A 25,354-nucleotide genomic window follows, 5' to 3' on the forward strand; every position below is an offset into this window, starting at 1 on the left:
TTGGTAAACTTGGTCCCAAGTTGTTGGGGTTTGGCCAAAGGCACCATGTTAGCAATTTTGAGGTGTTAGGAAGCCTGAAGGCACCATCAGGTTGCTGATGCACTCACCCCGCAAGTACAGGTTGACCTTTTGGCGGCCCCATACCCCCAAGCACTTTATACTTAAAAGGGAGCTTTTGCACTGAGGGAATTCACATAGGTATGATTTTTTTTTAAATTTTTATTAAATCACCATGTGGAAAGTTACAAAGTTCTCAGGTTTATATGTCAGTTATACAATATTCAAACACCCATCCCTTCACCAGTGCCCATATTCCACCACCAGAAACCCCAGTATACCCCCCGCCCCCACCCCCTACCCCCTACTGTATAACTAATGAATTTCACTTCATTTTTTCTTTACCTTGATTACATTCCATAATTCAACACAAAACTCACTATAGTTGACATAACTCTCTCTCTCTCTCTCTTTTTTTTTTCTTTTTCCTTTTCCCTTTTTTTTTTTTTTTCCTTTTTCCCCCTCATCCCCCTTCCTGCGCCTCATAGTATGGTGTACGCCACGCCGCGTCGGCCAGCGTGGGGCTTTTGCTTAGTTCACAGTCCAGAGGTGGCTGCTACATTAAAAACCTTCAATATTTTCAACAAAAACTTACTGTTATTATTTGGAGTTTCCCCCCCAAGTCACACCTGTTCAAATGGAACCGATTCACATTGCTGACAATTACAAATGTTAAGTTGCGCGGACGCAGCTGCGTCTGCGCGGTTTTGGATTTCTGTATAAAGTCCAGGGAAAATTCTGCCAGAAATTACATAGCCCAGCTCACAGTCCCAGTGCATTGCTGTAAGAAGTCTCTGAATTCAAAGTCTTTAAGCGCAGAGGGTCCGATTCGCGCTCAGCGGCTCCGGGTTTATCTGGGCCGAGGGCGTGCCGGTTACGCCCCCTTCCCATGAGTTCCTGGGAGCCCCCAAAGTAAAATCCGAATGCCTGTGGGTCTGGAGTCACAGAAGATGGCGCCTGCCACGTGGGTGCCGCCAGCCCGTCGCTTTCCGTGCAGGAAGACAGGGTGGGGAGGAAAAAAGAAATCCACCCCCGGCAGCACCGAGTTGTAGCCCAGTTTGGTGTCCCAGTGCATCGCTCTCGGATGCTGCGCTGGATGCCCGAATGTGTTACATCTTTGGAATCAAAGTCTTTAGGCCAGGTATGATTTTTTTTTTAAAAAAAAAATATGTATATTAAGAGGGCCATTGAATTAGTTTGGAGGAGGAAATTTTTCTAAAATCTGTTTCTTTCCAAAAGTTCCCAATTTATTTGGGCTGCTGCCCCTTTTGAGGAGAAACCAAAATCACTGTGTCCCCTGGAAATTATCCCTTCTTTTCTTTCTTTTTTTTTTTATTGAATCACCATGTGGAAAGTTACAAAGTTCTCAGACTTATGTCTCAGTTATACAATACTCAAACACCCATCCCTTCACCAGTGCCCATCCATATTCCACCACCAAAAACCCCAGTATACCTCCCACCCCTCCCGCCCCCATTCCCACCTGCGTAACTGATAAATTTCACTTCATTTTCTTTTTTTTTTTTAATTTTTTATTTTTTTTTTAATTTTTTATTGTGGAAAGTTACAAAGTTACAAAGTTTTCAGGTTTAAATCTCAGTTATACATCACTTCATTTTCTTTTTACCTTGATTACATGCCATATTTCAACACAAAACTCACTATTATTGTTGGAGTTTGCCCCCCCAAAAAACAATCCTACTGTGAAGGAAGCATTTGATAATTAGTTTTCCATTGCTGAGAATGAAGAGATATGAAGTCCCGCTGTTCCAAGTACATAACTTTTTTTTTCCCTCCTTCCTGCGCCACCAAGTTCGTGTCTGCTTAATAGTCCTCATAATATTGCTGATGCCACGCCGCCCGACAAGGGAAAAAAAAAACCGAGCAAGAAGGATATTTCCCGTCCTCGGCCAGTGTGCGGCTATGGCTTAGTTCACAGTCTAGAGACATGGCTGCAAGCAGTTTCTGGAACCAAAAGTAGTCTAGTTGGCCTTCGGATTCTGGTTGATCAGCAGCAAAGCGGCCGCACAAAAGTGTGGCCATCCGGGTCGAATCTCGGCAGAGCGTGCGCTGGTATTGGCCCCGGCCCAAGACTGCTCAAGCATCCCGATGTTCCAAGTACATAACTTTTTTTTCCCTTCCCGCGCCACCAAGTTCATGCCTGCTTAATAGACCTCATAATATGGCAGACGACACTCTGTGTTTCTCCCCGAAAAGGGAAAAGAACTGAGAAAGAAGGATATTTCCTCTCCTCGGCCAGCATGGGGCTATAGCTTACTTCACAGTCTAGAGAAATGGCTGCTACTTTGATTACCTTCAATATTTCAACAAAAAGCTTACTATTATTGTTTGGAGTTTCCCCCCAAAGTCAGACCTGCTAAAAAGGAACCATTTCACATTGCTGACGATTAAGGGATATTAGGTTGTGCGGCTGCTGTTGCGGCCGCGTGGTTTTGGATTTCTGTATAAAGACCAGGGAAAATTCTGCCAGAAATTGCATCACTGCAAGCTTTTACTTCCCTTTTGTGGTGCTCATAAGATGGAAAAGCCTGGAGAGAGAAACCCATGCCCGCTGGTGCCACATGGGGCAGTGGTTCAGTTCACAGTCTGGAGGCATTTTTGCAAGCTGCTCATGTCCAAAGTAGTTCAGTTGGCCTCCAGGATCATGCTGGTGCAGCAGCGGAGAGGAAATTATCCCTTCTTTAAGCAAACAGCCCCCAATTGTACCTGAGGCTACCACTTCACAGTCCCCTGAGTTGTTGCAGTGTTCTAGTTCCTTGATAGTTAGAACCTTGGACAGACTTATGAATGACTTTCTAGGTTGATAAGGAAAACTCCCATGGTATTAGAATATTACAAATACTTTTTTTTTTTTTTTGCCATACCTGGTGATGGCTCAGGGGACCATGTGTGCTGAGGATCGAACCTGGGGTGGCTCCAGAGTGCAAATCATGTACTCCAGCACTTTGAGCTCACTCCCCCGTCTATACAACGCTTTCTTATTTGATTTAATTCACTTGAAACTTTTGTGAAGTGTCACCTGTTCATCCATTCACTTATGGTGCTATGTGCCACCTGCAATGAGAAGATTAGTAAGGAGTATATACGTTATAAAAGTGTAGGCATGATATTCTTCCAGATACATTGTCCTCCTTACCCCACCCCTCTGCGTTGTGCGACATTTGCTTATTTTTTAAAATATTTATGTACTAACTAGCCTCGAGCTAGATTTTAGTTACTGTGCACTGATGCTTCAGATTTTATAGTTTGTGACTAAGAAGCATAACCTTAGAAATTTTGCAAATTTCAGTACGGCCTGAAGCAATGTTTACCACATTGTGTATTCGGCCTGCGTGCAACACACACACACACACACACACACACACAAATACAACAGATGCTTTGTTTCTTGCAGGATTTGAGTAGTAATCTAAAGTAAAACAAAAAAGAAAGAGTGTATTTACTAGAATTATAAAACATTCTGAAGCATTTTTGTTCATTGTTCATGACAAAAAGTCTTGGCTTTAAAAAAAAATGTCACCTCCAGTTATCCCTTTTCTTAGATTCCAAAGGCTTAAATGGTAAAATTATTGTTGATAACTTTATATGTGTTTACTGTCTTAATTTTTATGAGGGTTTCTTCTAATATTAGCTTTATTGTTGCTATTAGCTTCATAAGAGTATGGAAGTACTGTGGGAGAAATGTTATTAACGACCTGTCCAATATTCCATTGCTTCTGAGCTTTGCAACCTGTATTTGAACTTATGCTGACTTCAGAGCCTGTAATCTTTTGTATCAGTCATCAGAATTTTTTTTATGCATCTTTTCTCACCTACTATCTTTATTTGTGCAATTCAGTTACTCATAATCTCAGAACTTTGGTTTCTACTGCTGTCAAATGAAGGGATAATAAAGTTAACTTCGAGCAGTGATTTTTCTGAGAAAGCAACGTGATAACTTCTAGGGAAATGCTTTTGGGAAATTTGAAATAATACATATGTTTTAATTGTTTTGGGGCCACGCCTTATGGTGCTTAGGGCTACTTCTGGTTCTTAGGGGTCACTGGTAACATGCTGGGGACCGTTCGGTGCAGGGAATCGAGCTTGGGCCTCTCTTGCAAGCATGCTTTGCATGCACCCAGCTCATTGAGTTGTCTCTCCAGCTCTATAACCATGCTTTTAATACTGTAAGATTCTCAGCTGTGGTAGTCTAATTTGAGCAACACATGTTCAGCACTCTTGATGTTTCCTTTCAGTAGTGTAAATACGTAATAGAAGTGTTGGTTAAATTTATAGCCCTTAACAGCATTTAAAAAATTTTCTCTCAAGCTGTACAGGCAGATAATAGGAGCTGTCTTTTTATATGACCTAATTTGTGCCTTATCTTCAGACACTGAAAATAGTTTCTTTTTTTGCATTATATTTAATAGATTACAAAGTACATGAAGATTATAGTTTTGCTAATCACTAGGTGGTAGACCTGCTGATAGAAAAATCAGAAATGGGGGCAAGAGGGGGTAGGACACTTGCCTTGCACATGGCCTTACATGGGTTCAATCATAGGCATCCTGTATGGTCCATTGAGCATTCGGGAAGTAATTCCTGAATGCAGAGCTAGGAGTAAGTCTTGAGCATTTCCAGGTGTAGCCCAAAACCAAAAAGAAAAGTCAGAGATGGAATACATTGCTTTCATCCAAGTATTGAATTTGGGCCAGAAAACATTTCTAAGGGAACTGTTTGGGTCATAGAGTAACCTTCTGTTAACATTATCTGAAGAAAAGACGGTGTGTGCAGTTGTAGATGCCTTCTCACATTTTGTTTTTCTAATTTGTAATATGCCACAAGTACTAGAGTTGCCAAAATGTAGTTGAGGTTTGATCTTGTAAACAGGTGATAGATTGGGGATAATCAAGAGTTGGAGAGAGTAAAGTAAAATGAATTTCATAATGAGGTTTATGATCATGCAATGTAAATCATAAGGAATTGAAAGTGCATTAGAATTATCAATCTTTTGATAACACATACAAAACACATTGATACTCCATTTAGCATTTGAAAAGGCGAGAAATTTATGGGATCTCAAAAGAAACCTGCATATTCCACTTTGCACTTAAAGCAAAATGTGATTTGTTTAAGCCTGTTTGATGAAAATAATGTATAAGACAAGTATATAATTTTCCTAGTACCCACAAATAATGTGTAAACAGATGAAATTATATTAACATAGTTTATATAGGGACTGGAGCGATAGCACAGTGGGTAAGGCGTTTGCCTTGCACGAGGCCAACCAGGGTTCGATTCCTTCATCACTCTCAGAGAGCCCAGCAGTCTACCAAGAGGATTCCACCTGCACGGCAGAGCCTAGCAAGCTCCCCATGGCATATTCGATATGCCAAAAACAGTAACAAGTAATCTCACAAGGGAGACGTTACTGGTGCCTGCTCGAGCAAATCAATGAACAACGGGATGACAATGACAGTGACAGTAACAGCAAAGAATATATTCTCACTACATATGGCTAATGACTTTCACAGCACAAATCTACAATGACCTTAGTTATTTAATGAGTTGTCAGCTGCTAATATTTTAATCTTTTTTAAAAATAATTTTTGCCCGCTTGAGCAAATCGATGAGCAACGGGATGACAGTGACAGTGAAATTTTAATCTTTTAAAATCAAAAATAATTTTTAATCAGTTTTCTCTAGGAATTTCATTAAATCTTTATAAGAACTCCATAGCATAGGTTTTATTGTTCTTTATAGATAAAATAAAGTATTTAGATGTTAATTTATTTCAAGTTCAACAATAGAGCAAGCATTAAAATTTTTTTTGTGGTACTGGGGATCGAATCCAGATCTCATATTTGCAAGAGTTGTTCTTTATCACCAAGCCATATCCCAGGCCCCAGAGCTAGTATTTAAAAAGAATCTGCTCTTGATTCCCTTGTCTTTTTCCCTATACTGCTTTCATTATTATAAAGCCCAACTACCCATCAAGAGTGAGATTGTGAGTGAAAGTTAGTTCTGTTACTGTTCAGCTGGGGGTGGGGGGAGGTGGTGTGTGTGGATGTGTGATGTCAAGGATTGAACCAGGACCTTAGATATGCAGGACAAGTACTCTGTCACAGAGCTATATCCCTAGCTCTGCTCAGCTGTTCTTGATTCACTAAGTGACTTATGATTTAATTGCTTATTTTAAAAGGGATAAAGGGCCCTTTAGCCTAAGTAGATATGGGACCCCCTAAATCTCATTTCTTACTGGGAATAGTCCCCTTATTATTACCTTATTACAAACATATTTATATAGCTTTCCAGACTGTGTAGGAGGCAGAGATGATTGTCCCGGGAGTTAGCGTCTCTTAAGAAAAATGAAAACAAAATGACCAGTAAAACTGTTATTGGGGTAAAACAGTAGTACCTCCTTGTCACAAAGTGAGTGGCATCTAATTTGGGACATTCTTATTTATTTATCATATTCTTTGAATTAAAATTTTATCTATCATTTTTCAAAGTAATAGTGTATGGTTGGTTTATACATTAACATCTGAGAAATTGAAATGATTTTTTAAATTACTTTTGGATTCCGAGAGAGTGTTAGTTCACAAATATATGAGTAGTCTTTATTTTTTGTTAGTTTTGGGGGGCATTGAGTAGGATCACACTTGGCACTGTTGAGGGGCCATTTCTGGTTCTGTGCTCAAGACCACTCTTGGCAGTGCTGCAGAGACCATATGTTGTGCTGGGCATTGAACTGGTGTTGGCCATGTGCAAGACATGTGCCTCAACCCCTTTCTCCAGTCCCAGTCCTTAATTTTGAGTGTAAGACAGTTTGTAAAACAGACACTTGAACTTGGACCATGTTTTACCATACTGCTCTAAAATATTTCTAGGCCTACTCACTTTAACAATAATTTAATAGATCCAATTTAACACGAAAGCAGTACTGATTTAAATTTTAGGTCCTCAGGAATGTAGCATATTCTCAAGGAGTTGGATGAGGAAGAGACAAGTTACTTTTTTAAATTGTTTTCTCTTTCTGTTCTTTTTCATCTCTTTTTTTTAGGGAGGGGGAGGCACACCTGGTGATACTCAGGGCTTACTCCTGTCTCTGTGGTCAGGGATCATTTCTGGGGGTTTGTGGGACCATGTCGGGTTCTGGGGATAGAACCTGGGTTGGCTGTGTGCAAGGCAAATGCTTTGTCCCCTGCTGTATTGTTGCTCTGACCTTTATTTTTCCATCTCTTGACTCCTCTTCTTAAACTTCTGTTGGCTTAAGTTTCCTGATTTTCTACTATACTCTTGTCAGGACATGCAAATACTTGGTACTTAAGTTTTCTTATTTGAAAAATTGATACAATTGACATGTTTTAGGTAGATAGCGTGATTTGATACAGGTGTTCTTTGTGAAATGGTTATTGCACTAAGTTAATAACTATCACCATACATAGTTCTGTTTTTACAGCAAGACACAGATTAGTAGCTGCCTATTACTGAGCATTTATCAATCAGTAACTGCTTTTAGCAATAAAGAACCGTAATATAAGTACAGGAGTTAAATAAAAATGCATATGCATATGGGTTATGTGGCCTATCAGTTTTAATCTTGAAAAAGCAAAGTGATATAACCTCTGGTAGAAAGGAATAAGCAGCTTGAAGTAGTAAATTGAAATTCTGACAGTATAGTAGACATGTAATTTAAAATGAAAGTTATTTGTGCATTAATTTGTAAGTCCTTTTCTACTACTTGGTTATAGGTTTGTTACCATACTTTTCTTTTTATCAACAAATCCTGGTTTTGAGTGAAGGTACCTAAGGTTAAAGAATTAATGTAGATAGTTATGAAGTCATCATTTTGTTACTTTAAATGATCTTTGACTTTGAAGGAATTTTAGCTATTTTGGGCAGTGGGGTTTAAAAGAAAATGCAGTAAGGTTCTTTTGGTCATCAAGATAGTGTTAGGAAATCAGAATGAATTGTGAGATTTGGGGGACGAAAACTGGAAGACTTCAGAATTCAGTTTACCTTAAGACTCAAAGTGTCTGAACTTGCTTGTATTTAATTCTCTGCAGTTGAATCAGGTGTGTAGATTTACCACAGATCCGTCATGCCACCTTTTTAAAGTTCCTAGCAATTTTTCTCCAATCTCAGTCCCTCCAATAACAGCAACAGCAGCAACGAAAAGAATATGGGTTTGTGGGAGATAGCTCAGACCCTTAATTTGATTAAGATAAATTAAGATAGACTCTTAATTTGATCCCTGGCACTACATGATTCCAGCACTGCCAGGTGTGGCACTGGTGGCCCCAGAACTGCTGGTTTTGATTATTGCATCACCAGACCCTAGCATTGAACCATCTTGCCCATTTGGTTGAGTATCAGCAGGAATGACCGTCCATCCCCCTGAGCACTGTTTCGCAAAGCACTTCCCCAAAAGATTCTAGGTTGTACCTGTACATGTACTTCTGACTCAGTACTAAATTTTGCTTGTATTTGGTCTTTAGAGTCAGTGTTACCATTCTTTTTTGATGAATCTGAAACTTTGGTGATTCAGAAACTTGTTAGTGACAGAGTCAAGGCTTGCAATATAGATAGTCTGACAACTGAATGGGATCTTTGTCCCTGTACTGCTGTGCCTATGTAGTTTTGTGCAACCTAATTAATTTGTTTTAGAATTTCCTTTGTGATTATTCTTACCTCTTTTAAAAAGTTTTGTATTAGTTTAGGTTTCTTAGCCAGAGGTCCATGAATCCTTTTTTCCTTTTTTCTTTTTTTGGTGGGGCCACATCTCCATGCTTGGGGACCAGGGATGCTAGGGACCCAAATTAGGGTTTCCATACAAAAGGGCTCCATAGATTCAAATGAGCAGTTAACACTATTAAGTTACATTCAAATTTTAGATTTTTTAATTTTTGAGAAGATCCTTGGTACCTGGTTTTGAATTGATCACTGTGATCACTGTCATCCCGTTGCCCATCGATTTGTTTGAGCGGGCACCAGTAACGTCTCTCATTGAGAGACTTATTGTTACTGTTTTTGGCATATCCAATATGCACGGGTAGCTTGCCAGGCTCTCCAAGAGGGGCGGAGGAATCGAACTCGGGTCGGCCGAGTGAACGGCGAATGCCCAACCGCTGTGCTATGCGATACCGCATAGCACAGCAAGTTTTGAGTTAGCCAAAAAATATTTGTTGAGGTGCCAGAGAGATAGTATAGAGGGTAGGGTGCTTGCTTTACATACGGTCAGCCTAGGGTTGATGTACAGCACCACACAGAGCCCCCTGAGCCCTGCCAGGAGTGTCTTCTGGCCACAGCTGGTGTAGCCCCCCAAAATAATTACGAGTAGAATTATATAAGAGATGGTATGTGGGGGAATAAAATTTAGTCATAATGTACAAGTATTAAGATACCTTGAATATTTAGTGAGTGAATATTAGAGTGTCAGATTTATAGCTTCAGAAAACTTTTGTTACTACATGTTCAGATTTCCAGCTCTAGCATATAGTAGTTCTGTGAAATAGTTATTTGAAATGAGAGTGTAAAATAAAAATTAAACATGGATGATAGAGGGTACATGCTTTGCACATGAGACCCTGGGTTTGATTCCCAGTTCTATCCCCAAAAAGTATAATAATAAATTAAATATGGTTAAAAAGGAGAATCCCAGAAGATGCCTCAGTGACTTAAGCTGCTTATTTGGCAAGCACAAGGCCAACAGTTCAAGCCTCAGTGTCTGCTGTTTATTATTTCCCAGCCTGAATGACCCAGAAGATAGTTGGTGACTTCAAGCACCCAGGATAAACTCAATCCCAGATGCCATCACAGGTGCCCAAGAGGCAGTGACAGCCCCACTGTCTGGGCATCTCCAGCAAAGGAAAAAAGAACAGTCCTTAGATTTAGAGGCTGCTATATGGTCTCCCCTAATGGTGGCCTGTCTTTCTCCAGTGTAGGTGGGCTATTGAACTGGAGGCAGCGCTAGAGACCACAGTGCATCTTTAATCATTAGTCCTATTCAGTGTTTGAAGTATTTGCAGTATGAATGCCCCATGAAAATTGAGAGCAGCTGAAGGAATAGCAGAGTTCCTTTTTCCCACTTCAGAGTTTTTCTTCACAGAACACATGTTTATTGACTCTCCTAGCCAGTTGAATGATTGGAGAATTATATGTATCATTTTTGTTTCTAGCAGTCATTTATGTTTATTCATATTTGCCTTCTCTGCCTAAGCAAAGTTATAGAAATTAGTAGACATTAAGTAAGGGAGACAGAAGTAAAGTGCCTGCCACAGACACAGGCTGGGGTGGAATGGTGGGGAGGGGAGCAGGTGGCAGGCAGGGATCTGGGGACATTGGTGGTAGGAAATGTACACTGGTGAAGGGGTGGGTATTGGATCATTGTATGATGAAATCCAATCATGAACAATTTTGTATCTATGTATCTGATGGTTATAAAATTTTAAGTGAGACTTGATTCTGTTGTATACTATACTTTCATTGTGTTTGTAGTTGTAAATTACTGTCACTGTCATCTCGTTGCTCATCGATTTGTACGAGTGTGCACCAGTAACATCTCTCATTAAGAGACTTATTGTTACTGTTTTGGGCATATCCAATAGGGCTGGAGCGATAGCACAGCGGTTGGGCATTAGCCTTTCACACGACCGACCCGAGTTCAATTCCTACGCCCCTCTTGGAGAGCCCGGCAAGCTACTGAGAGTATTGAGCCCGTGTGCCAGAACCTGGCAAGCTACCCGTGCATATTGGATATGCCAAAAACATGAGTTGTAAATAACCAAAAAAAAAGTATTTTAAGCTTAGTTTACTATAGGTTGGAACTACTTATATTTTGTCGTATTCAGTGGTTTTTGTTTTAGACCTAATGTTTACATACTTAAATTCTGTTTCCCAAGTGACTTCCTTTTTCTCTGGCTTCCAGAGTTAAAAGTCGAGATGTAATTTTTAGATATATTACTTGTAGGGTGGATGACTACTTTAGCTCTCAATTTATATCTTTGAAGGCTAAAAGCTAAAAGGTTTTCAAACTCCTAGCCCCCCCCCCTCCCCGGCGCCCTTTACTTTCTTTCTCTGGCAGTGGTGGTAGCTGTGATGGCTGAGGCCAAATGCTTTGCCCACAGTTGATCATAGGGGCTGCTAGGGGTGCCCTCATTTGTGTTTCTATTTACAGCAGTAACTTTATTCTTACATGTGCAAACATTATTTTTGTAAAGAGATCTGTGAAAATACTGAAAAAGTAGATCACTTAAACTTCATTTATGCACACATTCTGGTTTTAGTACCCTCTGGTCCCTGTGGTGCTCATGCGATGGTCTTACTTTATGGCTTTAGTGCTCGCACACCATGTTACTGTGCTTGCCAGGAGTCTCACCCTTTAATTGTAACTTTGCAAGCACTAGGTTGTGGAGCAGCTGAAAATTGCTTGCATTGCCAGAGGTCACAGACAGACCTACCAGGCACAAATAGCCATTGTATCCATATTCAGTAAATGCAACAAGCATTGGGGATTGAATTCATCTTCAAGCTTGAAGGAAGGTGCTCTTAAGTCCTAAGCCATCTTTGGTATCTCTGAGGCCTTTTAAAAATTGTGAATTTTGGTACTAATTTTAAATTAAGTGATAATTTATCAAAAGTATTTTAATTAATTTTAATTATGGTTAGAGTTTTAATTTTGGAAGAAATAAGCCATCAAAGTATTTGAATCTATAATACTTCTATTAATTTGCTAGTGACCTAAATTTCTAAATTATTAATGATTTTAAGTATATGAAACTAGCTTTGTGAAAGCATTTGATAAGTGAATCATCTAAAATTCAATAAATTAAACCTGTAGAAAATCATTTGTGAAACTTTTTTTGTTGTTATTTTATTTATTTATTTAAAATGTTTTACTAGTGAATCACCATGAAGTACAGTTACAGACTTACAAACTTTCATGTTTGCGCTTCAGTCATACAATGGTCAAGTACCCATCCCTCCACCAGTGCCCATTTTCCACCACCAATGTTCCCAGCATCCCTTCCACCACCCCACCCCACCTGTGGCAGCGCATTACCTTTTGCTCTCTCTCTCCTTTTGGGTGTTGTGGTTTGCAATGCAGGTATTAAGTGGCCATCATGTTTGGTCTATAGTCTACTTTCAGCACGCATCTCCCATCCTGAGCAGTCCGTCCTAGCACCCTTTACTTGGTCCCTTCTCTATCTGAGCTGCCTTTTCCCCCAGCGTATGAGGCTGGCTTCTAAGCTGTGGAGTAATCCTCCTGGTACTTATCTCTACTGTTCTTGGTGTTAGTCTCCCATTCTGTTACTTTTTATTCCACAAAAACATTTAATTTTTTTAAGTGTTTGAAACTTTGTTTAAAAACCATGATTTACAAAGTTGTTCAAAATGACTGGTGTAATACAGTCATTTCAGCTATTCAGTGTTCCACAACCAGTGTGACCTTCCCTTTGCCAGTTCCCCAGCTACCCACCCATTCTGCCACCTTGCCCTTTTAGCAGGCTCGAAATAATTTATTTTATATTGCTTGTTACAACGTAAATGGTGTTACTAAAGTTGTTAAGGATTTACCGAGCTCTTAAGTGCTCACATTTGAGTATTTTCACTCATTGAGCTCAGTGGATATCTATGCAATTTTTGTGCTCTTACTGGACGACAGTGCTACAGTGCTACTGGGCTGTCAGTACTGTGAAACTTGGAGATGTCATACAGCTGTACATGCGGCTGCTTGCCTTGGGAGCTGTGGGCCTGGGATGACTCAACAGCATGACATCTCAGGTGGGCTGTTTATATGCTGGCTGGGGTGTAGTAGAGCATGGGGCCTTAAAACAGGGCTGGGACTCGGCCTACTTCCATCCTAAGAAGGCTCCAGAGATCTGGGTCCGGAAACGAGAAACTGAGCCTACCTAGGTTGGCTCAACTGCAGCTTCTTCCCCATGAAACATTTGTTTTTTAAAACTACTAAGCACTTGAACTTATGCTAAGTTCCTTCCTGACAAGGTAGTATCTCTTCTGCTTTTTTAGTAAACTAATGTTTCTTAAAATATACACACAAACCTATTAAAACAACAAGTTCATTGGGACTATTTTGCTAGATGCCAGGCATACTATTTTCTATTTGACATTATTTTGGTTTAAAAAAATCTTATTTGTTATAAATGTAAATTACATGATTTTTTTAAAAATAAGACTACTAGCCAGATGTGCAACAAAACCCCAATCTTACAAGAACTTTCATGTTATTTGCAAAACAAAACAGTGTGTTTCAGTTTCTTTGTCAAGAGCTTATAGTCTGGGGGCTGGAGAGGTGGCACAGTGGGTAGTGTGCTTGCCTTGCACACAGCTGACGTCAGTTTGATCCTTCACATCCCCATGTTGTTCTTCCAAACACCTGCTTTCTGATAGTATTATAGCGCCTTCAACAATTTTTAAAAAATATTTTTCCTCCCCTAGCACTTCATTATGAAAAATCAAAGAGAAAATTGAAAGGACTGTGCAGTGAAATCTGATAATACTATCTTGATTCTGCAGCTAACATTGTCTTTATACAATATCCATCATGCTATCATTTTGTATTTGTAGAATAAGTTGGAGGTAGGAGTATACCCTTGCATACTCCATTCATAGTATTATATATATTTTTGAGGTAAATTCTGTATGCAGTCAAATACCTAAGTCTTTAATGTATCAGATCTTAGATAAATGTATAAAGCTGTGTGAATATAAATGCCTACAGATACTTAAACATTACCTTCACCTCTAAAAGTTGATTCATTATTTTGTCTTTAGGTTGACTCATATTTTGTTTTTAGGTTTTTCTATTATAGTACATTGGTAATGCCTATTTTTAAGATCCTTTTTATTTTACAAATCTTTGTATACATTCTGGTTTTCAAAAATAATTTATGTAGAGCTAGAATGAGGTTATTACCTTTCTTTAAGTGGAAGTAAAAACTTTGAAGTCTTCTAAGAGAACTGGAGAAGCTTTTGAATTTTCATCCGTTCCCTCCTCATTCACTTCATTGTCCACATCTTTGTGTCTGTAAATCCATATAGATGATGGCAGTAAAAAAAAAAAAAAAGTTGGTCATGAGTAACAAACCAAGGGTGATATAGGGTAGTGTCTCTTTTTCCTTACAGAAAAAAAAATTTTTTTTAATTGAGTCACAGTGAATTATAGAGCTACAAGTGGGTGTACAGTGTTCCAAAACTTATCCTTTCACCAGTATTTACGTCCCTCCTCTAGAGTCCCAGTTTCCCTCCTGCCTCCAGCCAAGCCCTAGGATAGGCATTCCGCCCCTTTAGGCGCTGTAGTTTACAATACTGTTACTGATAGGGTATTTTGCATGTCACTCGACCTCCTTTCAGGGCCTACTCCAGAGTGACCACTTCTGTCTATCATTGTTTTAGTGGTTCCTTCCCTGACCTATTCCACCTCTCTTTTCCCCCCTCCTCCTAACCCAGACAAGTTTTCTACTAAAGATCAGTTCTCCTGCTCTTTTCTGTTGCCTTTGGGCATCCCCTACTATGATTCTTTATATCCTGCATATGAATGCAGTCATTCTACGTCTGCCCTCTCCCTCTGGTTCTTCACTCTGCATGATAACTCCAGATCCATTCCTGTCTTCAGCAAATTGCATGATTTTCTTTTTTCTTGATGAATTAGTATTCCTTTGTGTTATGTATGTATCATAACTTTTTTATTCAGTCATCTGTTCTTGGGCAATAAGTTGTTTCCAGTTTTGGGCTGTTGTGAATGAACATAGGAGTACAGATGTCTCTGCATTGTGTTTTTAAATTCTTGGGTTACATTCGCAGGAGTGGAATTGTTGAGTCATACGGAACCTCAATTCCTGATTTTCACATGTAATATAAAAAATTCCAATAATTGCATTGGAATATATCCTGAAAGTAACAGAGGGCCATACTGTACTGAGTTTTGCTTAGGCAAGATTTTTAGTTGACAGTTTTTGTTGCTACGACTTTATTTTAATTACTGGCTTTGTCTCAGTATTCATAATAATTATTTAGTGTATGTACATGAAAGTAAGTGTGCCTCTTAGAACAACCATATATTTAATAGAGCCCATGAAAAATTGGAGGGCTTTGGGAGAACACATGGGCAACTTGTATTGCAAAAGAATGTACTGCCTTATTCACCCTGTCCAGTTTTAGATAGTCTGCCGATGGTGAAACTCAGAAGTGCTCTAACACAGGTGCAGTGTTCTGCAGCTGTTAGAAACATTTGATGTCCTTCTTCACATATAATTATTCCTTTTTAAACTATAAGTTCTAGGGTTTGCGGATTTGAATGTCTGCTTACAAAAAGGTAACTTTTTAAGTTATCTTAGACAATTTGTCATATAGACAGTTGAATTTATCTGTTTAGGTGTCTTGAAATTTTTGGTAATATTAAGGTCATGAGCTTTTAGAATTATGAGAGACTGCCTTGAAATCTCATTCTGCAGTTACTGCCCTCCAGAGATTCAACTTGGGAACAAGGTTTTTATATTATGCTTTATATCTGGCACATCATAGATACCTGAATATGTTTGTAAATATCTTATGATGAAAGATGAAACCAGTATGTTTAGATGTGCAATGGTACTATATCTGTGAATAAAAAAGACTTTTTAGATGGTTTTGGGGAACCACACATGACGGTACTTAGGACTTTAGCCTGGTTCTGTGCTCAGGGATCACTTTTATTGGTACCTGGGGGACCATCTGTGGTAAGGAGAATGAAATAGGGTCGTGTTCAAGGCAAGTGCCCTACCCTCTCTACTAACTCTCTGGCCAGAAGTTGCAACTTCTAAAAACAAATGCTATGCTGTAGTTTTTGTTGCAGCTTTATGACTGAAGTGGCATGACAACAGAGAAAAAGTGGTCATGGGACCACTGTTTTAGATTTTGATATATCATGAGAAATCTTTTACTTAAATACAGTTACATAATTCAGTATTTAGAAGTTTTCCTCTTCTAAGAGATAATTAGTGTCATCTCCAGAAACACTCCCCCTTTTATTCTTCCTCATTCATTTTTTGAGAGGGAATGGATGAGGAAACCTTCCAAGCAATGTTTATGGACCGTGGTGCGCTATTCAATAATTGTAATAGCTGATCAATCAGACCAGACAGTTACTGTATGCTGGGGTTACCAGATTTACATCAGAAGTGCTCAGGGACCATCAAGGTTACTGCAGCAATAATAGGGGCATGCATTGCTGGGATTAAAGTTAGTAACTTCATATTTGCAAGGCATGTTTTCAAGCTCATTGAGTAACCTCCCCAGCCCTTATTCCCATTTTTAGCATTTTTTTGTACAACATAAACATGTAGAAGTATAATCATCCCAAATCTTACAATTTTGTAGAATGCCTTAAGCCAAATATTTTCTGAAGCTATTAATTCTGTATTTAAAAAAATAGGCCTTGGGATCAGACAATTTTAAGACTCCTGTCTTTTGGATCCCAGATTTTTAAAGTATTTGTCTCATAGAAGCTATGAGAACTCATGCACTATTTTCTCTGTTTATGGAACTGGGGATAATATCTGTCCTAAAATAGTATGGGGATAAAATGAGGTGCTTCTTCAGTGCATGGCATCAGTATATCCAGAATTTACCAGGAGCACAGCAGATATTTCTTTCCCATTCAAGAAAAGGACTTTAGAACTTGCCAAGTAAGCACCATAAGCAAAACTCACAGTCCTGATTTTTTTTTTTTTTTTTTTTTTTGCTTTTTGGGTCACACCCGGCGATGCACAGGAGTTACTCCTGGCTCTGCACTCAGGAATTACTCCTGGCGGTGCTCAGGGGACCATATGGGATGCTGGGAATAGAACTCGGGTTGACCGCGTGCAAGGCAAACGCCCTACCCGCTGTGCTATTGCTCCAGCCCCGCACATTGATTTTTTAATTTTTATGGATATTAATTGGTGGAAGGTATGTCTAACGAGTACTGTGGGAATTTGTTCCCTTTATAAGTCTTGTGATGAAAGTGTGTTGGTGGCTGTTAATGTACTGGAATGGTGGTAATACAAGAAATAGTATCATGTTAGAAGCCTTGGAGTGACTATACAAACAGTGACTATACTCACCAGAGAAACCCATTACCTCCATGTCTCTCTTCTCCATAGAATCAGTCTCTTTAAAAAATTATTATATATGGGGACTGGAGCGATAGCACAGCGGGGAGGGCATTTTCCTTGCATGCGGCCGACCCAGGTTCTATTCCCAGCATCCCATATGGTCCCCTGAGCACCACCAGGGGTAATTCCTGAGTGCAGAACCAGGAGTAACCCCTGTGCATCGCTGGGTGTGACCCCAAAAGCAAAAAAAAAAAACCCAAAAAATTATTATATATAAAATATTATATAAAATTGGGTCATATACATTTTCTTATTGAGCTTTTTTGTTAAAGGTCAAAAGGATTGTATAAAACCTTCATCTTCTGGCATTGGTCAAACCTTTATTCCAGGAGATGGCAGTCAGTATGCTTTCAGGCTTCCATTCTTTTCAGTACATATTTCTTTAATACCCAATATCTGCTTGCTTCGAAGAAGAAACAAATGCTTGAGTTACAATATAGAAAAGATACTGAGGATAAAAGTATACAGGTATTTCGGATAGAGGAAAATCACAGCTTATTACAGTTGGGCATCTTTTCTGAATAGTAGAGCTGCAAACTGGGACTTAAAAGACATAATGAAGAAGAAAAGCATTTGAACTTGATGAAGACTAGAAAGGTCAGAGACTCAGAAAGAATATTCATGGTTTAACATTTTTCCCCTAAGGGTGAGGAGATTGTACTGTGGTTAAGGTGCTTGCCTTGCTCGATGCCAACTCATTGAGCTGAGTGATATATAGTATAATACACTCCTGAATCCTTCCTGAGCCAAGAGTGACCCCTGAGCACCACTAGGTATGGCCCCAAGACTGAAAAAGAAAAAGAAGGTTTTCTCCCTATATGGGGATATAGACAACATAGAAGATTGTGTTAGTCCAGAGTATGTAGCATATTGATTTGTTATGCTTATATATGGAAAGTATTACTATTGTGTTAGCTAACATGTTCATCCCACTGCATCATGCTCCTTTTTGGGGGGTTTTTTGCTTGTTTTTGTTTTTTTATGTGTAGAATCATTAAGATCTATTCCCTTAGTAACTTTCCAGTAGATAACATCGTCATCATGCCATATATTAAATTCCCAAAACTCAGTCATCTCATAGCTGGAAGTTTCTCACCTCTGACCCAGGTTTCAACCTCCAGCAGTCTGCTAACCACCACTCTATTTCTTGCTAAACTTGACTTTTGTGGAGTCCACATATAACTGGTATCATACTGTGAATGTTATTTATTTTTCTCTGACACGTGTGGTATATTTATATTGTTGCAAATGGCAGTGTTTCCTTCTTTCAGCTGAATAATATTCCATTGTATGGATATACACACATATACCATCTTTATTCATTGATAAACACTGAAATTTTTTCTATAGCTTAGTGATTGCGAATAACGGTACCGTTGAGCATGGGGATTTGATCAGCTATCTCTGTAAGAGCCTGTTTTCATTTTCTTTGGTATATACTCAGAAGTAGAACTTGCTGAATCATCTGGTAGTAGTATTTTTAATTATTTGTGGAACTTCTGTACTGTTTTTTATGACTGGTACCAATTTACATTTCTACCAATTGTGTATAAGAATTTTCAGAAAATCCTCATTAACTCTACCATTTATTTTTCCTAACAGGTGTGAAGTGTTATCTCTCATTGTTGTTTTTGATTTGCATTTCGCTGAGAATTAGTAGTACTTTGTTTATTCATGTATATCATTCCTAAAGAAGACATTTGTATGTCCTCTTTAGAAATGCATCTGTTCAGTTCCTCTTGAGATAATATTTTTGATTACTGATAGTTGGTGGTGATTTTAAGTATTTAGAACATAAAAGTGTTGAGGCTCACTAAAGTTACTGTGCTGATTGGATGAAAGGAAGAAAAAAGTATCTCAAAGGAGGAGAAAACTTTGTTTTTGAGTTTTTTATGAGTCTGAAATCCCTGTATCACTGTCATCACTGTTCATTGATTTACTCAAGCAGGCGCCAATAATGTCTCCATTTGTCCCAGCCCTAAGATTTTAGCTTCTCCTTACTCGTCTTTCCAAAGGATTGGAGGCTCTTTTAGGATCAGGGGAATGAGACAAGATTATTTGTCCTCTAGGCGCTTAAGGCTCACTCTTAACCAAGATAATGGCCAATTCCTCATTGCCTGTTCCCCCAGATACTATAAGCTCCCAATTTTCAAAGTTATGTGTAAAAGTTTGAAAGAACCTACATTTTCTGTACTTGCTGACCTATTAAGTCATCCTGCTAGCTTGACCTCATTTCTTAAATCTTATTCTCTTGCCCACTCTTTTCCATCTCCAGATTAATATACCAGAGACCGTATAATTCTTTTTCTTTCTAAAAATCTCCTTTAGATAGTTACATGGCTTTTTCTCTCACTGTTCCCCCATGATTATATTCAGATATATTATTAGTATGACATTCTCTCATCATGTTATTTACTCTTCTCTAACATGTAAGGTATTTTTGCTGTTCTACTTCCAAAGTATTTAGAACCATTTGGAATGATATATTTTTCAGTTTTTGAAAAACTTGTTAATTGTTTTAACCCTTTTACAAGTGCTTTCAAGGCAGAATTTCTTTTTAAACACATTACCATATAATTTAGTGCCCAATACAAAGTACTTGCTAGATATTTGTTACACCTCCCCCTAGCCCTAGTTGTAAAAAAAAAAAAAAAAACCTTTGGCTACCCAGGCTTTTCTTTATTGCCATTGAGTGACAACAAAACATTTTTGACGAGAGTATCAACTTGGTTGGTCGCCGTTAAATGTATACTATGGGGAATATCAATCTAGAAATGTGTTCATGTTTTTCTCTATTTGAAAATTAGTATCTTGATAGATTTTATCTCAGAATAAAAGACTTTTTTTTTTTTTTTTGCTTTTTGGGTCACACCTGGTGATGCACAGGGGTTACTCCTGGCTCTGCACTCAGGAATTACCCCTGGCCGTGCTCAGGGGACCATATGGGATGCTGGGATTCGAACCCGGGTCGGCCGCGTGCAAGGCAAATGCCCTACCCGCTGTGCTATTGCTCCAGCCCCCAGAATAAAAGACTTTAAAAGAAAGTTTGCACTGACAAGAAAAATCTGGAGACCTAGTAGCATTTCTGGAATTGATGGGAAAGAGCAAATCGAGTGTCATAAGAAGGAATGTTTCACAAATTAAAAGCATTTTCTTGAAGCAGACTGGTAGGAAGTCATTGAATAGTTTTGAAGATTCTGTAGTATAATGAACTATTTCTAGGAATTTGATTTCTATAGTCCTTAGTATAGTGTAAAGAGGACAGTGAAAAATGTGGAATTTACAAAGTTTGAAATATTTGAAGCTTTAAATCTCTGTAAGCCACATGCATATTGAAGGGTAAATAAGTGACTAAATTAGGAGAACTTGAGAAAAAGTAAAAAGAGGCTTATTAATAAATGAGGCCTCAAGTTTTTGCCTTGGAGTACTTTTGGATATTTGTGTCTTGTCTACAATTACCCTTACTGGTGGGGAGTGGTAGGAATATTTTCACTTGGAGCATCAATATGTTGTTTACATTAAAGATTGTAGATGTTAGGGCTGGAGCAATAGCAGAGCGGGTAGGGCGTTTGCCTTGCACGTGGCTGACCCGGGTTCGATTCCCAGCATCCCATATGGTCCCCTGAGCACCGCCAGGAGCAATTCCTGAGTGCAGAGCCAGGAGGTACCCTTAAGCATCGCCAGGTGTGACCCAAAAAGCAACCAAAAAAAAAAAGATTGTAGATGTTTGATGAAACATACAATCTTAGAAGTACTGATGATTGGAAGGAAGAGAAGAACTGGATATCAAAAGACTCCAAAATTTGATGGCTTTGTTAAAATTGTTTTAAAATGGGACTTTCTTTCTAAAACTCAACCTTGAGACTGCGTTTTACTTTTGTTGTTTATATACTCAATTTGTTAATATAATAGGTGACAGTTACAGGCAGTTGGGGGAAAGTGTTTTTATCAGAAGGTTCATAGAAAAGTTTTATTGTTGACTTACTAGATTTGTTACACTCTTGAGTATCTTTTAGCCCAGTAGACAAGAAAGAAGTCTAGAAAGATACCAAGAGCAGCTCCGTGTTTTTCAACAGAAGTATTGTTCTGCTCCCTGGCTTTCTCTTTGTTATTCTGTCCCTTTCCCTCCCAGTTCCTCAGAACATACCCTTCTCCTGCTGCTTCCTGCAGAATTTAACACTTTCGTTTCTAAGTTAACATAGACTGTAAGAAGAATGGATTTAGCCTAGACAGCACAACTAGCACTTATATATATATATATGTATATAAATTTATTTATTGAATCACCTTGAGAACAGTTACATAGCTTTCAGGTTTAAGTCTCTGTCATACAATGATGAAACACCCATCCCTTTACCAGTGCACATTTTTCACCACCAAATCCCCCAGGATGGGGTTGGAGCTATAGCACAGCTGGTAGGGCATTTGCCTTGCACGCGACTGACCCGGGTTTGATTCCCAGCATCCCATATGGTTCCCTGAGCACTGCCAGGAGTGATTCTTGAGTGCATAAGCTAGGAGTAACCCCTGTGCGTTGCTGGGTGTGGCCCAAAAAGCAAAAAATATATATATATATACCCCCCCCATCCCACACCCTCTCCCCACCTGTGTGGCAGATGATTTTCACATTATTCTCTATCTACTTTGATTACATTCAATATTTCTCCACCAGACCCACCATTATTATTTGGGATTTTCCCCCAACAATCATAAAATTTATAAATTAAAATTATTTAATTTTAATAATTAAATCTGGAGGAATTTCTGCCAAAAGCTGCTGGGTTCCGAGATTTGCTGTGTGTCTCTGGGATCATGGCCATTAAGCAGCTTGATCAGTAGCCAGAGGGAACGTTCATGGGTGGGTTCATGGGCTGGCAACTCTGGGTCTTGTTGGGTGGGGAAGGACAAGGGCCGGCTCCACCCCCATCCCATGAGGCTCCGTGTGTCTAGTCACTGCTGGCCCAATGGCCTCTAAAAGATGGGGCCACTGAGCCGCCAGGGGGAATAGGCTGAGGGACAGCAGCTTTTCCCACATCAACCAGCAGTTTTTAAGCACCAATACTATGCTTGGCTCCTGGCATACAAACATGGAACATACATGTTCCTTGTCATTAGAAGTTTACAGTGGAACAGTCTTGTGGGAGAACATATTTGGGACAGGTTGTTTTTCACTGTATAATATTAATAAAAAATGACATCATTTTTTGTATCGGTTTTGGGTGACACCCATCAGTGGTAAGCGTTTACTCCTGACAGTGCTCATGGATCCCTGTGTGGATGCCAGGAATAGAACCTCAGTAAATCACATGCAAGGCATGCACCTTAACCCCTGTATTATTTCTCCTGGCCAATAAGCATTTTTTTGTGTGTGTGTAAGTGGGGGACATGGGGTCCCAAGTAATGCTGTGGGGTAGGGGTGTTATTCTCAGGGTGATGGTTCAGTGTGAGGGCTCAAAGGTGCTGATGTGAGGGCTGTGGAGTATTTGGGATTACCCAGGCCATTCTGGATGTGCTGGAGCCCTCTAGGACGGAGCCCTGCATATCTCGGGGAACCATGTTGTACTGGGGATTAAATCAGGGCAGATGCATGTGCGTTACCCTGTACTATTTCTCTGCCTCAGCATTCATTTTTTGTAGGATATTTAATTAAATATAGCTATATTAAAAATACTCTAATGTGTGTTAAGAATATCTTTTTAGTTCAGCATGTTCTGATTTTATTTGATCTTTTAAATATATTATTTCTTCCTATTATTCCTTCTTTTAATGTTTCCTTGGGGCATGCCTCCAAGCAGTGCGCAAGGAACTTGGGGTCACTCCCAGTGATACTCAACACACCAGGCCAAGTGGTTCAGTACTAGTGCCTGGGTCTGCTGTTCTGCTTGGGCCTAGTGATACCAGGGCTATCCCAGCAGTGCTCAGGTTCCTCCAGGACTACACCTACCAATGCGTAGGGGACCGTTTGGTTTCGGGGATAGAACCTGGATCTTTGTGAATGCAGGGATGTATGCCTCTGTCTCTGAGCTATCACCCCAGACTCCCTTAACTACTTTGATCTTTAATTTTTTTTCTTTCCTACCACTAAAACTTGTTGCTCTTACTAAAATGAAAATTCATTCATAAAATCCCTTTATTATATTAGAGGTTACCAAATTTATTTGGCCTACCAACCTCTTTTCAGAAAAAAAAAACAACAAAAAAAACTTAATGCTCCCCCCCTGAAATCTCCCTTTAAGTGACTAGATAGAAAGCACTGAGCTCCCAGGTTTCATCCAAGGCTACCACTGTGAGTTCCTTCCCTGCCGCCCTCAGACTGTTGGGTCAGTGTCTCCTGCATAGGTGATGTCACCCACTTGGGGAACACTTCTTTAGATGGTAGCAGCAAATGTTCTGCTTTTTTATTGTACCCTGTTGTAGTGGTCCCACACGTGAACTTTCTTAGAATCAAGCAGTTTCTGGTTCCTATGGGACTTCCTGTTTTCTCAAATAAAAATAGAAAAAGCATCTCAGAAAGGAAACCTGGTCAGTGTGAACTACTTTGTAGGCTCAGTCTCAGTTGTCGTCTGAATATAGAGATTCAGGTATATAAAAACTTTGAATGTCATTTAAAAGGATAATTAAGAATTCTAAATAATAAACATGAAAGTTGCTACATACCCAGCCATGTGGCTGGCTAAATAAGATTGAATAAATGTGGTAAATCCTTTCCTTGTTATACTTTTTGAACTTTGATATTATTATTTTATTTGATCTGTATAATTTTTTCTCATCATTTTGCTATTGGCAAGAACTAGTATTATTTATTAAAAGTTAGGATTCTAAACATCTTGTAAGGTTCCTTAACTAGTTAGTAGATAAAGTGTTAAGTATTTGATACTATGTTGAACATTTTCATAAGATTTCTTCTCATCTAATGTTCACAACTATATAAGGTAGAGATTATTATTGTGATATCCTTTAAAGAAGAGAAATGACAACTTTAGAGTGACCAAGTATAGGGCTTTTTAAACTTTTCAAAAATATCTGTGACCCTCTTGCTTGAGAATTATTACGAGACCCCAGGCCTGTAGACATATTAAATAGGTATATAAATCAGACATTTAATGGTAATTTTTTTAAAATATACAAATTTATTAAAAGTTATTTTACCCTTTAAGGGGTCATTTATAGAACTAGACTTTATAAAACTGTTTATTTTTATGAAAAAACTCACAAATTCAGAATGAGAATGCTAAATATAGTAAACTTTTAAAGTTATTTCTCTAACTTGTTATCAGTATATTTTCATTTTGTTTGTATATTTACATTCAATTTTGGCATACTGCTCGTTTAAGGGAATTCTTACTCTCATTCTTAAATGATGCTAATAGTTTTCTCTCTTTCTTTCCTTGATAGTAAAAAATCCCTTTGATGAAACATTTGGAAAAATACAAGTAAGTAAAAGATCCTAATATTTTGTCTGATATTTTATATGATAAAATTATAGGATGACTTAGTTAAGAAATAGTAATTTCAAAGTTTTTTTTAGGCTGAAGCAATGCATTTTCTTATTTTCAGTATTCCTTGCCTATTGCATATTTAAATCTGGCATAAATTTCTACTAAGAGCTGAACTTTAATGTTTAATCACTTTAATGTTCACGTCAGGTTGTCAAAATGGCAGTGACATGTCATGTGAATCTGATTTAACCCTTAAAAATTGTGGCTGTTTTAAGTTGTTCAGTAACATACCAGTTTTTTTTCCTCTTTGACCTTTTGTTGTTTCTCTGGATCCTTTTTTGCTTATATACATGCCTATTCAGCCATTAGAAGGCAAATGATTTGAAAAGAAACCTATTTCTTAAGAATACCTTTATATAATCCTCACTGAGGGATGTTATAGTAATTTCAACCTAAATTTTGTTTGTGAAAATACTTTTCACTTACTATCATAGACATTTAAAAGAGTAAGATATTGAGCTTATAATATGCAATTGGTTGTTAGATTTTTATTGTAAGAACTAACGGTAATAAAGATTTGTATAAAAAGCATTTCTTGTATTGAATGATGTATAACATTGTGTAATCAGATTCATAGAATATTCTCATAGAGACTTTATAATGATTATTTTTAGTAATTTATTATGGATATTTGTTTTTAAA

The 25,354-nt window shown here is 38.5% G+C and overlaps 1 protein-coding gene across 1 annotated transcript in view; it reads left to right on the forward strand.

Annotated features, from left to right (window-relative positions):
- LEMD3 (LEM domain containing 3) overlaps nt 1–25,354 on the forward strand; it is a 76,078-nt gene that overhangs the window by 11,498 nt on the left and 39,226 nt on the right. The window contains exon 2 of the mRNA XM_055118357.1: nt 24,609–24,646. Coding sequence (XP_054974332.1) covers nt 24,609–24,646 — 38 coding nt within the window. The remainder of the gene's footprint in view (nt 1–24,608; nt 24,647–25,354) is intronic.

The sequence above is a fragment of the Sorex araneus genome, chromosome 10 (genome assembly GCF_027595985.1).
Source record: "Sorex araneus isolate mSorAra2 chromosome 10, mSorAra2.pri, whole genome shotgun sequence".
NCBI lineage: Eukaryota > Metazoa > Chordata > Mammalia > Eulipotyphla > Soricidae > Sorex > Sorex araneus.